General features: G+C 37.0%; 1 protein-coding gene across 6 annotated transcripts in view; it reads left to right on the top strand.

Annotated features, from left to right (window-relative positions):
- The window catches only part of INVS (inversin), a 98,510-nt gene that overhangs the window by 37,561 nt on the left and 46,824 nt on the right, over positions 1-14,125 (top strand). For 2 of the 6 annotated variants that reach the window (XM_065627687.1, XM_065627688.1), the window contains exons 4-5: positions 3,425-3,598; positions 8,820-8,987. The exons of 1 other annotated variant lie outside the window; for it this stretch is intronic. In XM_065627687.1, coding sequence (XP_065483759.1) covers positions 3,425-3,598; positions 8,820-8,987 — 342 coding nt within the window. Of the gene's footprint in view, positions 1-3,424; positions 3,599-8,819; positions 8,988-12,188; positions 12,303-14,125 lie in introns of those variants that run through there. 3 more of the 6 variants (XM_065627689.1, XM_065627691.1, XM_065627692.1) reach the window with 3 other exon arrangements.

Genomic DNA, 14,125 nt, shown 5'->3' with positions numbered 1-14,125 from the left:
ATATGTGGCTGAATTTTTGAAATAGCAGTATTTCTTCTGATTATGCTGAAATTAATTGTCAGCTGTTCTCTGAAACTGTGCTATAGTTTTCATACAGAGTTGAGTCTTGGCTAAAAAGAATTTTAATAGAATATAAAGGAATTTTAAGAATCAGCATCAGAATAGTAAATTTTGGCTACCAGGAACTGAGTTTTCTATACCAATATTTAATTCTGTTTGCTCATAAAGTTTTCACAGTGTAACAGAATCATTTAAGAGACACTAGCAATGTTAAGAGACCGGGGACTGACCCAAAGTGCTTCATGATGCCCAGGAATCTTTAGGCAAATCAAGTGCATTTTCTTTGAGTAAAAACTAGCCAGTTCAAAGACTTGTTATACACAAGAATTTTATAAAAGTGGAGGAATTTGCCTCGTAGCTGCTTTTCAGATTAAGCATACTTTTTTACCCCTCCACCTAGTAAGACCTAAATTAAATCTGCCTTCAAGACATGTTGATACATTGCATATTTACAAACTTAAGCAGTAATCAGCTGAAGGTGGGAAATTTTTCCATTGTCATTAATAGGGATGTTATTATTTTCTAACGAGTGAAAGGAACACAGCAGCATTCATGGTATTACTAAAGAACAGCAGTCAGAAGTAGGAGCACGGATAAGATCATTACAAATAAGTAATGTAAGTACAGGTGTTTTCTATGGTGGTATTTAAAAAAAAATCTTAAATCATTTGGAAGAAACAGAATCTTTTGTGTTTCTAAGTGAGGGGATTTATTACAGGTTCATTTCCTAAGGAGAGGGATTTGTTGGTGGCTAAGCATGCAACAGAATAATATAGTAGTAACTGGTGGAAGAATGTGTAACAGCAAAAATAAAACACAGTATAGAGAAATAAACTCTAAAAATGCATGTTCTCTTAGTTTTATGTATTATTTTAACTTTGATTCTCTTTTTTTCAGCTGAATTCATTCAGAAAGCACAATATACTTGTAAATCTTCCAATAAATTTCCATCAACAAGAGAAAATCAATTTTTTTCTTTCAAGTGTATGCAGGCACATTGAGCAGGAAATACTGAAAACATAACAAATGCATTGTCCTCTGTGATGGAGAAAACCAGCCATATTTTTTCCAAGACTAATATTCTCACAAGTCTAATTACCAACTATATCAGTATACACTGTGATTTTTTTGCTAGGTTTTTTCTTTTTTAATGAGTTTTGCAAATTCATCTTATATTTACATGTTAAGATATAATGACAATAATGAGGATTTTTCTCATCCCTAACTTATTCCCAAATGTATTATTAATTCATTTGAGTATGTTCTGTGTGGATTAGTAGCTATGCAGACGTTATGCCGTTCTACCTCTGCACTTCTGTGTGTGCCTTGATGCGTGTCTGTGCATTAAAGGGACAAAACCCTAAGGTTATGCTTCCCCTAGCACCCAGCAGAAGAAACAGAACTGGTCACTCACTACTTGGTGTGAATGCTGTTGAAGAGTACAGTAGCCACGCTGTCTCTGCCAAGAGAAGTTTGCACTTTCAGGCAGTTTTGCGGTAAGGTTTTTGGCGGACTTTTAGGCTTTCACTGAAGAGCAAGGACCGATGGCCATAAACCATAGAAGTAGGAAGAGGTTATTTTGTCTGAGCTCATTCATTATTTGCTTTTCCTGGTTTGTGTTTTAAAATAAAATAGTGTAGCAGGAAAAAAAGATCACGTTTATTTTAGGCATACTTGGTGAAATCCCTTCTGCCCACATAAAGCTCAACCCTTCCATTTTTATTAGACAAAGAGCAGAACAGTAACATATATAAAATCTGCCCTTCTGATGTCTATGTCTGCTATGGGAAAGGAAACCAGGATATTTTTATGCCCTGGCACGGGATATTGTCGGGGTCTGTGGAATCATTTGGCCCATCTCCACCCTACTATTCTGCTGACAAAGTAATTCACATTTCTGAGTCTTATGATACACAGAAGTGTCCCCATTCATTAGCTCTGCTTGCACTTGTCTACATGGCTATCTTTTTTTCGTTGTTTTTGCAAAGACACCCTAAAAGGACTAAGTTAACATCCAGGATTTATAAAAGAATTGTAACAGACTGAAATATGTTAATTTGCAGGTAGTTCTGTAAGCAGAAGAATCCAAAGACATGACTGCTATTGATTTGAGTGCCACCTTTTCTGTGTACATTGCCTAATAAAGCTTCATCCAATGCTGCAGCTTTTCCCTGAGTGGAGGGAATTAGTATAATTTCTCTTCCCTTCTGAGCTTTCTCTTTTCATTATATTTATGGGTAATTGATACTTTCATTTGTACTGTCAATACGTGAAATTGGCAAAAACTAATATGAGAGTGAGTAAAATTGCGAGACAGCACACTCCTTTCTCTTTAGGAAAGGTTAATTATGAAACTGGCGAAACAATAGGGATGTTTAAAACATGATCACATGAGGTAGATCCTCATGTCTTGTTTTAATGAGTTATTGTTCCAGCTCTTACTGGTCCTCCACTAAAACTCAGCTGCTGAAGGTGGTTTGGAAAACCCAAGAGACTTTGTACTGAAGTGGAAGCATCAAAGTGTCATATGTAGCAACTCAGTTATATGGAGAATAATCTCCAAGCAAGGGGCAGCAGCAGGTCAAGGCTGGCTATACCTTAAATCACTACAGTTTCTTCACAATTTCATTATTATATCTTTAATTTTTGACTGGCTGCTTCAGTGATTTGAGAAATAAAACTGGATTGTTTTCCCTGGGATCCACCCTCCGTCATTAGTCACTGGAGCATTACTACGTTATTTCTTTTGAAAACCTATTAAGTCCAGAGTGTTAAATATTTAAAATGTGTTGCAAAGCTAGCTATCCCATCCATTTATCATGCATACAACAGATCAAAACTCATATATAGTTCCCAATTTAAAAATTTAAGAAACAATCACTCTTCTGTATGTTTGTTATTAATTCAGATGAATACATTTTATCTCTCTGAATTGTTCCCTGTTATTTTCATTACTTTCATTTTGATAATTGTAGTCTTTCTTCATGTTTAGCTTTATTCCTAATCTGATAACTGACTACCTTGCTGAAATTAGCATGTAATGGTCCTATTTCAGTTTTTACATGATGTTTGTTGAGGTCGAGCTGTCAGGAAACTCTGACAACATTGCAGAATTTTCGGTATTACTGAGCCCTGTCTTACACACTCCGCTAATGAAAGATCTGTATTAATACCAAGTAGCAAAACAGACTTAAAAATCAAGAGAATTTTTTTAACAAAAAATATTTATTAGCTGTTTCCAAACCTTAGAGCTGTTCGGTGGGGTTTTTTTAGGCACTGTAATACAACAAGCAAATATATCTAAAGAGTATCAGCAATTTATTTTATAAATTGGAATCAATTTCTGATGTTTTTCCGTATTCAGGGAAATTACCGCTTCATGAAACTTTTACTGGCTCGTAGAGGGAACTGGATGCAGAAGGACTTAGAGGATATGACACCATTACATTTAACTACACGTCACAAAAGCCCAAAATGTTTAGCTTTGTTGCTAAAACATATGGCACCTGGAGAAGTGGATACGCAGGACAGAAACAAGGTAAAAATACTGCTTATTTTAAGACAACACTTGTAGCAGCTTTAGAAATTGGTATTATGTCAGACAGTTGTGTGTGAAAAATTATTTCAGTCATAACAAACTTTTTCTGAGTCTTCAAAATAGTGGCTAACACTGATAATCTAATCATCACCTTTAGAAATTTTAATATTTTCCTGATGATAATAAGGTGAAAGTTCATTCCACTGAATTCATTGACATTCTTGTTGAGAGTACATAGAATAATAGAGGATTCAAAAAGCACTGGTTTTAAGGTCTAGGTCTTTCTGTAAAATTGTGATCCTTGTTAGAATCTGGATAGCATATGCTTATCTTGCTTTTCTTCCTTGAAAAAATCCTACATTTAGAATCATTTAATGATAAGAGTCACTAGAAAACTTTGTGCAAAAGGCCTTCAAAGTATTATATATGTATTATATATCATTATATCATATATATATCTTCTTATATATATATTATATATCAATTAAAAACCAAAAAATAAAGGAAATTCCCTTGGTGCTGAGCTGAATGCAGGTTTGGTGTTGGCAGACATCCTTTCTAACATTGGGTGATCGATTGAGGCCACTAAAATGGTGGTGTCCAGAGGTGTGACCTTTTAGAAATGTGTGGTGGGTTAACTTTGGCCAGCAGCCAAATGTTTACCGAGCCACTCTCTCACTCCCCCTCCTAAATGAGACAGGTGGAGAAAATAAATTGAAAAAGCGTATGGGTTGGCATAAAGACAGGAAGATTGCTCACCAGTTGCTGTCATGGGCACAAGAGGCTGACTTAAAGAAAATGAGTTTCATTTGTTGCCATTCAAAATAGTTTTGCGTAGTGAGAAACAGAGACGAAAATTAGAACACCTTAAAATGACTACCACCCCTTTTATTCCTGGCTTGACTTTACTCCTTCATTTCCGGTCATTCGCTTCCATCTACAAGGGTGGTCCAAGGTTAAAAATATCCATAGACTAAATCTCTCTGGTCAACTGTCCTTTTTTTCTGCATCTCTGTAAGCAAAAATGGTCAATTTTTAGAGTGTCCTAGTTGTACAGAACTTTTTGGCCTGGGATAGAATGTGATGCCATTTATCAAGAAGATTTTCTAACGGACAATAAAAAGTATCAAGTTGTTTTTTAAAAAAAAATGTCGCTGTTGTTGTTGTTAAGTGGACTGATTGTCAGCAGCAGGTCTGCTATCAAGGCACATGCACTGTTGCTTCCATGAATGCATGGCTTAGTGAGAGGCATGTGATAATGAAGTTGACATTCTAGCATGAGACTTTCATTTGAAGCAGAGCACCGGTTAGTCACTTCGACATTTGTTTTGTGAAACTGCAGACTTCCTCAAGAGAAAATGTAATCTTAACATCTTCAGAGCTTTACATTACTACCTTCTTAGAAAAAAGTCCTTCAGACTAATTTTCTGCATGTGTAGCGACAACAGGTGCTTGAACGGCCAGGAAATCTCCAGGTGACTTTCCAGGTACATCATATAGTGCATGTATTGCCATGAGTTGTCTGATGTCCCTTTGCGAAGTCAAGTCATGCTCTACCACATCCATAAAATGAGCCCACTTCAGAAGCACACTGACTTTGAAGAGCCTCAGGAAATAATCTACCGATGTTTGTGAGAAAGGACTGTCATTAAAATGACCACCCAGAAGAGATGACAGATCTTAGAAGGAAACTCGTGTGGTTCTTAACTGATTTACTATTACTCTTCATACAGAGAGGGCTGCCAGTCTGCAGTAATAGCACACTAACCCATTGTAAAAGAAGGAATAATTATTTAGCGTATAATAACTGTATTTTTTTAGTTGCTCAGATCAGTGCGGTTCATAAGTTTGAGTGCTTAGCAATGCTTGATTTAAAACTGATGTTTTTACATAGGTTTTGAACAAAACAGGTGCCGCTCTTGTCAGAATGCTTGATGCATGTTCTTTTTTGCAGCTGATCACATTGCCTTTAGTAGACAAATTTCTAGTAACTATTGCAGACCAGTTTATCTGGAAATATCTGGTTTAGATTTCATGTGCTTGAGCAGTTTATGTATACTGAAGCCTGAAAGAAACTTCTTTCAAAGAATCCAGACATGAATGTTCCTTAAGCCCATTTTTTCCTCCAAGGATATAGTAACACAAAGTGAGACACTGTGAGTATATGTAGCAAAAAGAGGGCCAAAATCCAATTATGTAACTACCTTTGGCAAGGTGGGCGTGGTGTCAGATACAACTGGAACTGTCGCTGATGATGGAGGCTTTTTAAGCATTAACCAGGAAGGTCTCCTTCCTACAGTTTTTAAGTGATCTTGGAACTGGTGCAGAAAATCTCCCCACCAGGCACTAATCTAGCACTGATTCAAATGTAAGTGCCCTGATCAAGTGTATTTGGATCAGCTAATAATCAACATATCAGCTTGGCAAGGCTGGTGTTAGTGGAAGTCATCATTCCATATCTCATATAGTGGGTTTCATTCTGCCACAAGAGGACATAGAGAAGGGGACCGGACTTGCTAGTGGTGTTACTGCTTACACTCTGAAATCCTTGTCTGATTTTATCATCTAGGAAGCAGGATAAGACAGCTGCAAGCCCAGTTTCCAAAAAATGAATCTTCTGTCCTCTCTGGACAATGGAGTTGAACCAGCCTGTGCCCTAGAAATCAGCTGTTTGCCTTCCAGGGTATTCTAACATGTATCATGGAAACCTTGGCTATCAGTACAGCAGTCATTCTGGAGACGTCATGCTGACTTCCTGACCGTGTTAATTAATTAACAAAGGTACATGGAAACCAGCCAAAATCTTTTAGGAACCTTGTCTGCTGTTTAGCAGATTTCCAAGGCAGTATTAAAGCACTGCCAGATTTCCCACAAAATGTAGAACACTTTTATTCCAGTTTGTGTCATCAGTAGTCACAGTAGCAAAGATGGAATTCAGGTCGATGAAAGGTGGTCCAACAAGTTTGGCCCTTTTGGGCACATAGCTTATTTGTTTCCCTTACTGTAACTATGCACATCAAGATTGTCAAATATAATTCCTGAACATGTGAGAGAACAACTGTCTTTTACATCTACTTCCATATAGGCAACTGACTGAAAAGAAGGTTGTAGATGTGAGAAAACAGTAAACCAGAACTACATTGGCCTCCTGGTAATCAAAAGTTTTTGCTTTCATTGCAGCCATCAGTTTCTAGGGATACTGGTCAGCTCCACTTAAGAAAAAACATTTCTTAACTTATTACAAATTTCTCCTGCTAGAAGCTTTTTCACTTCAAATCCTGACAGACTGTAATGGTTTGAACATGCTTTATGGTTCTAGGCAGGGTGTCGTATGTGGTGGCAGTTATCAGACCTTTCCTTGCAGCCCCTCCAGTTATGTCTTTAAATGAGCTCTTTTTCAGTGAACTACCAAGTGGACAAAAATGTGTTATGTTACCGTGGTACAAAACTAATAGCTTAAAGCAACAAACAAAAAATAAGCTTATTTTTGTCTTCCTACTTTACAGAGACGTTAAGGAAACAATACTGAACTCATACATTCTATCTCACTGTTCAAGGATGTTAATCCAGGGTATTGTAGGGTTACACACAAATGCCCCACAGCAGTTATTTCTCTTCATTTTCAAATCAAAGCGCCACATATTATTTTGCAGGGGCGGGGAGAGAAGTGAGATGGGGAATAAAATTCATTCTGTATCTTACAACCCTCTGCTACTCGGCAGTTGGGAGAGATGTGTCTGAGAAATAAAATACCTGTTAATATACCAACATTTCACTGTCTAAAAAAGCCTCAGACATTGGTTTGCTTCTGTAATTATGAACGTCAATAATACCCATAAAAAGCCACTGGCAGTCAGGAATTGGCAGTAGGAGCCTGGATTGTCTTTTGATGTTTTATTGGGCTGCCGTGGGTCAGTGGTCATTAGATTCAGTACTATTCAGCCTCAGAATTCTGAGTGATCAAGGATGGTACAGAAAATCAAAACCTTTGCTCAAGATGGATCCGAGTTCAGTCTCAGAATTCAGTGCCATCTTCCTCTAGTGGAGAATCATCTTGTTTTGTTCTTCTCCATCAATTTATTCCAAGAGATTTCCAAATATAAGAGGGACCAAAATAATTACAAGAGCTGTTCTGTAGTGCAGCTCTGGTGCCTGCTTCAAATGATTGTTCTAACTTGGACATGATTGCTTAATACCAACCTCAGATATTTTCCTGCAGGTCTGGAATTGCTGCATCCAATGTCATTGCCCTGTTGGCTGCCTAAGTAGCATGGACAGCATTCTCCTGCCATAGTCCAAGAAATCCTCATATGAAGCAATTCATCTTCTACCAGAAATATGTATACTCCAAGCTTAAGGGCTTCTCAGTGTGGGTCCTGTTTAAGATGCTGTAGCTTAGATGTGATTGAGACCTCAGCGGCAAAGATGCCTGATTATCTACTGTTACTTAGGCAGATGGGCCTCTGGTTCAGTTTTGTTTGAAGCCTATTTTCCAGTGATTTTGTGTTGTCACCCACCCACAAATGTACATGTGTTTCATTTTCTGTCAGGCCTCTTTGTAACAAAAGATTGCTCACTTACCCATTGTTTAAAGCTGGTTTTACCCATGGTCCTTCCCCTGTGCTCAGCACTGGTGGCACCACAAATGGAACGTTGTGTCTACTTTTGGGTTGTCCAGTACAGTAAGGGCATGGACAGTGGAGTGCATCCATTAAAGAGCCACAAAGGTGGTTAACAGGTTGGAGCAACTGCCATCAAGGAGAGTCTGAGACCTGCAAATGTTTAGCTTGAAGAAGAGACAGTTCAGGGGTGATTTTACCAATGTGTATAAATATCTGACTGGAGGCAGTAAAGAAGATGGAGCCAGACTCTTTTGAGTGTTCTCCAGTGAACAGACAAGAGGCAATGGGCACAAGTTGAAATATAATAAATTCTGTTTGAACCTGAGAAAATACTCTTTTGCTGCAAGGGAGGTAAAACACTAGAACAGATTGTCCAGAGAGGTTGTGGAATCTCTGTCTGTGGAGATAACACAAAATCTGACTGGACAGTGTCCTGATCAACCTGTTGACCGTGCTTTGAGCAGAGGAGTTGGACTAGGTGATCTCTTTCTTTACGTGAAAATTTATTTAAATCATATTTCAGGCTCTAACCAACTTTAGTTTGCATCCTATATTCATTTTTCAATGTGTTTGTAAAACTTGTGAATATTGTGTTCCAGCAAACTGCATTGCATTGGAGTGCCTACTACAATAACCCAGAGCATGTGAAACTTCTCATAAAACATGATTCAAATATTGGAATCCCTGATATTGAAGGAAAAATCCCACTTCACTGGGCAGCTAACAACAAGGACCCTAGTGCAATTCACACAGTGAAATGTATTCTGGTAAGAAAGTCTTTTATATGTAGAACACTTTTTGTACTTATTACGTTACTCTGATAGAAATATTTTTTCTTCTGTTGAAATTTTTCATTTTAATCCACTGACTCTTTGAAAATGAAATAATTTGCTTTTCATAATATCCAGAATTTTGTAAGAAAATCTTAAAATGAGTTTCTTCTGAGTTCTATGGATGAATATCTTTGCTCTAGCTCATGGACTATGTATAGTCTCTTAATTAGTTTGATGTGTGTAGCTGTTCATTTGGGGAGGAAGGGAGGGAGGAAGGGGTCGCAAGTTCTAGTTAAAATTACCAGTCATATTACTCATCTCAGTTGCATCTCACTGACTGATTTCTTTGTTGTGTGTCTTTTCTTCATTATTTGAAAGTTTATTTCTAGTTAACTGTAGTGAAAAGTCTAATTTAATTTGGTCTTTTGAGTCAGAATTCTGGGAAATATTTGATCAATTATCAGTCAGACCATGATCAGTTTATTGAGAGACTTTCCAAACATTTTTCTGTACAGATTTAATAATTTTTCCTCAGTGGCCTATTTTCTCTTTCTGCAGTATTTCAGTTTCATTTTTTGCATGGACAGTTATAATGAGTGCAATGAAATCATGTGCTCAGCTTGATTTTACCTTTTTGTTCTGTGGAAATCTCTCAACTTCACTAACATGGAAAGATACAGAAGTCCTAATTGAATTTTTCTGTCATATTACAGCAATCTCCATATCTTTGTCTTTGGAATGTCTTTTAGAACTAGACACATATTGATTGTAAGCTAACTACAATGACTTCTGTGTCTGTTTGCCTGATTAGCTTGCGAGTTGAGAACTTTTGTGTGGCATATGAAAATTAGCTTTGCTTTTCTTTAAATCACATTGATAGTCGTAGAGTTACTGACACTTTTTTTTACTATAAAAATAGTTTCTGAGAAGTTTCCCGTGTTAAATTATCGTCATGTTGTTTCTGTATTACTACTTTTTATTCAAGAGATTTGTACTTTGGCCTCAATCATGGAATAATTTGTCATAAATAAAATTTTGTCACAAAATTTTAGTTTATATGTACCATCTCCTTTTCTGCCACACTAGAGAAACAAATTTGCTGAGAAGTAGATAAGGATTCCTATATTCAAATACAGACTTTTTCAAACACTAGATAGTCAAGGTAAATGTTTTAAAATTTGTGGTTGCCCCAGGCAACAGCCCAACACCTGCACAGCTGCTCACTCACTCCCCTCTTGCAAGAGTGGGAGAAAATAGAAGGAAGCAAGAAGACTCATGAATGAAGATGATGACAGTTCAGTATGGAAAGCAGAAGCTGTATGCAAAAAAAAGGGAATTTATTCACTACTTCCCATCAGCAGGTAGATGTTGGCTACTCCCAGGAAAGTGGAAAAAGAGCTTCTGCAGGCTTAATTGCTGCTTGGGAAAACAAAAGGTGTAGCCATGAGCATCGCCCCTGCCTCCTCCTTTCCTTGAGCTTTTTTGGCTGAGTGTGATGTTACATGGTATGGGATATCGCTTGGGCCAGTTTGGGGCAGCTCTCCCAGCTGCGTGCCCTCCCAATCTCTTGCCCGCTCCCAACCCACTCACTGGAGGAAGCAGGGGAGCAGGACAGAGCAGGGCACGAACAGGAGAAATCCTTGGTGCTGTGCAAACACTATTCAGTAGCAGCCAAAGCATTGGTGTGTTATCAACAGTTTTAATCACAAATATGAAACCCAGCACCATACCTGCTGCTGCAAGGAAAATTTACTCCCTCCCAGCCAGGCGCGTTACAAAATGTCAAAAATACTTGTCTCATTACTAAAGGTGTTCTCAAAGATTCTCTTCAGGTAATGCAGAACCATGATCACCTCCAGGTTTTTTGGTTCTTTTTTTTTTACTCTGACAGAAGGGAGTATTCTTTATTCTGTCTAGGCTTTTTCATGCATCAACTAAATCGTTTACATTCCAGATAGTTATACCTATATAAGCTTGTTGATGGAATGAGATAATAGCAAGTTTAAATGTAATTTAGCTTACAGAATATGCTGTCAAAGTTGATGTTACAGAAACATTACTTAGGTAATCAATCTGTTGACTGACTCTGTTGCTGAGTATAAATACTTTTTTTTGGTTGCGGTGCCTCTGAGTTTAGTCCTTTAGTAAGATCTTGCCTACTCTCCAGACTGAAGTGTTTTTCTTACTTGTCTTGATAGATATCTACCTAGCAGAGCTCACAATCTTCCACCCCTTTCTTAGCTACTTTTTGCCATATTACCCTGTTCCAGATCTATTGCCCAAGCATCACCTTTGATTCTCATTCCTCTCTAGGTATTTACATCCAGGTTAACTATATAGTTTTTCACATTCTTTCTGCATTATATTTCTGATGTAGGTACCCATACAGTTAAAATCTCTGTCTTCTTGTGTCTTAACATACGTAATTGTATTTCTGATGTCATGAGAATATTGTCTTGGAGTGGTAGCAGTACAAAAGGTCTACAACTATGTGCCTCTCTTGCCTCTTCATTTTATTAATCACATCCAACACAAACCGTTTGTCTTTGCTTTGATGACAGTGCCATAAGCTGTAAGGTGTGTGCTGTTGCTCAGATAGCAGTTAGATATTGATATCTACAGCTGGTCGATCTGCATTGGCAGCCTTTGTTGCCTGCTGGCTAAGTTATGAAAAACAACACTGCTGTTGTTTCTCTCATGTTATCTTTAGCACTCTGAAAAAATTCCCCAGAAAATTATTTTTCTCTAGTGTCCTACTCAGAATTCTCCAGTGCTGCTTTATAAAAACTTGACAAAAGTTAAGCTGTTGGTTTTATTGAAAAATAGTCTCGTTTTTCAGTGCTCTGCCATCTGGATGTGTCCATTTGTTGTCTCCTGTTTATAAATTCTTAAAATTAAGGGTCATCTTTTTGTTTGATGTTTGTATAGCACTTAGCCCATTGGGATTGTGAAAATAAACAATAAATAAAAGAGCTCAACTGAATGCTGAAGTAGGTTGGGTTTGCAGGGGTGACATTTATGCACAAATTGGTTATATCTAATATTGAAATCCACAAAATACAGCAAAAATGGAACTCATGACATATTTAGAAAGTAAACGTGTGAAGTAGAGAGAAACTCTAATCTGGAGAGTCTCTCATGGTCAACTTCCTTTTCCACCTTTCCAGATTCAGAAGTGCTTGGTTACATGAAAAACGTTGGGAAGATTTAAGGAGAAAAGAACAGAATAAGGTTCCATTAATATGATGGAAGCAACTGCTTAATACTCTCTGTCTATTTTATAGTTGTCCTCTTTATCTATTCTTCATGGTAAGAGACATGACATTTATTTATACGACACTTTCCATTATTGCCTACAGTTCCATTGTTCTAATTGCTGCACAAAAATGCGTAGCTTCTCTTCTGTGTATTGTGCTTAAAATATTAATATAGTACCACAGTTTAATTAAAGCTAATTTTACACAAAACCCACTTAAAATCCAAAGAAATTATAGCCTTGAATGCAGGCAGGAAGAGGCCTAGAAAATTTTAGTTGAAGTGGCCAAAAATCACAGAACACCTGAGTACTTTTAGACCAGGATATAAACGGTGGCTTTGTCCTTAAAATGTTCTTTACCACTTTGCAAAAGTAACACAGTTGATTATGGGGGTATGTTCTAGGGAACGTCAGTGACTTTGAGCCATGAGTTTTAGGAGTCATTTATTTAGTATGTTGTTTGTGCTTTTTAAGAGGCTTGAAAATTAGCTTTCCAGATTACATCAATAAATTATAGGTAAAGTGAAGAAGCTTTTCTTTTCTTGTTTGTCCATTCTTTTCAAACAGGTTTTCCTCTGATGGAGTTAGAATTTCAGTTATAATTTCTGTGCCTATCATTCATTTTTAGTCGTTCTTAAAAGTGATTCTTATGAAGATCACATCTGAATTTTTGCAGTGGGCTCTATACTCCCCCTGCTGAGCTCTTTGAGTAGACAGAAAGTGAGCGTATGAGCAGTTTGCTTTCTCTTGAGAATTATTAAAGCTAGAGAAGAACATAAGACTTCACCTCTCACTGTAACGGCTCAGATAAATGCTTTTGAATGCTTATTAAAAGAAGTGTTATTCATGCTTTGATTATTGTGGTTTGTGCCTGCAACGATGTTAAATTTGATTCTGTTTTTAGTGAAGAGACTCACAACAATTTCTTGTGTTTTTAATGGATTATCTGTTAGATACAGTAATGAAGTACAATATGTTTCAACTATGTTAATTTTTTTCTCTAGTAAAACACGGCTAACTACTGATATCTAAAACGGACAAAGTTTTTTAATATAAGAGACAGACAACTTAATTAGCATTTACATACAGTATGCAAAGTATGTAGATGTTTAACTTTAGAAAACTTAATCAAATATTAGTAGGTTTAAGTTGACACTGGTAGAAAGTAAGACAATAAGAAGCGAAGATTCAGGACATCGCGGAGGTGAAGTTACTACTGCAGCATTAATTTAGACAGATTGCACTTACGTAATTCGGTTAAATAAAACTCTAAATGTTGGGGGGGGGGTTTTTTGTCTATTAAATAGAACATATAGAATGTACAAGCTTGGTCAATTAATAGACAGAAATCAACTCTAGATAGTTTCCTGACTTTCTGCTTCTTGATTTATTGTTATCAATGTTAGATGTTTGTTTTCTTTGTAATAGCTACTGCATTTCAAATAACGCAAATACAAGTGATTTTATGGTCTATTCATGTACCTAGTGAAGTCAATGGCAAAAATTGCAATTAGTTTAGTGAGAAAGGGCTCAGGAACTTGCTTTAATTGTTAACGAGCTGCACTGACCACAGTTTCTCCCTTCTCTTTCACAAGTATATTGTAAGATATGGTGTGGCTCTCTGTTATTGGGAGGATTGTTTTTCTCAGTTATCGTGTGTTAAAATCCACTCTAGTGCTGGAAGTTAAAAACGTCTGGACTATGTTCCTTTTTTTTTATTTTGCACAGGGTTCCCATGATTCCAGTGAATTGTTCTGAGTTGTTGGAGATAGAACAGCAGACTTACTCGCTATGGTTTATTTAAGCTCTTGTTTTAACATTCAGCTTCTGCTCTAGATGTTTGGTGTCCCATATCCTGAGTTACTATTGTTTTATT

The sequence above is a fragment of the Caloenas nicobarica genome, chromosome 2 (genome assembly GCF_036013445.1).
Source record: "Caloenas nicobarica isolate bCalNic1 chromosome 2, bCalNic1.hap1, whole genome shotgun sequence".
NCBI classification, from domain to species: Eukaryota; Metazoa; Chordata; class Aves; order Columbiformes; family Columbidae; genus Caloenas; species Caloenas nicobarica.
The sequence above is the reverse complement of the archived record's forward strand: the minus strand, read 5'-3'. Positions and strand labels throughout refer to the sequence as shown.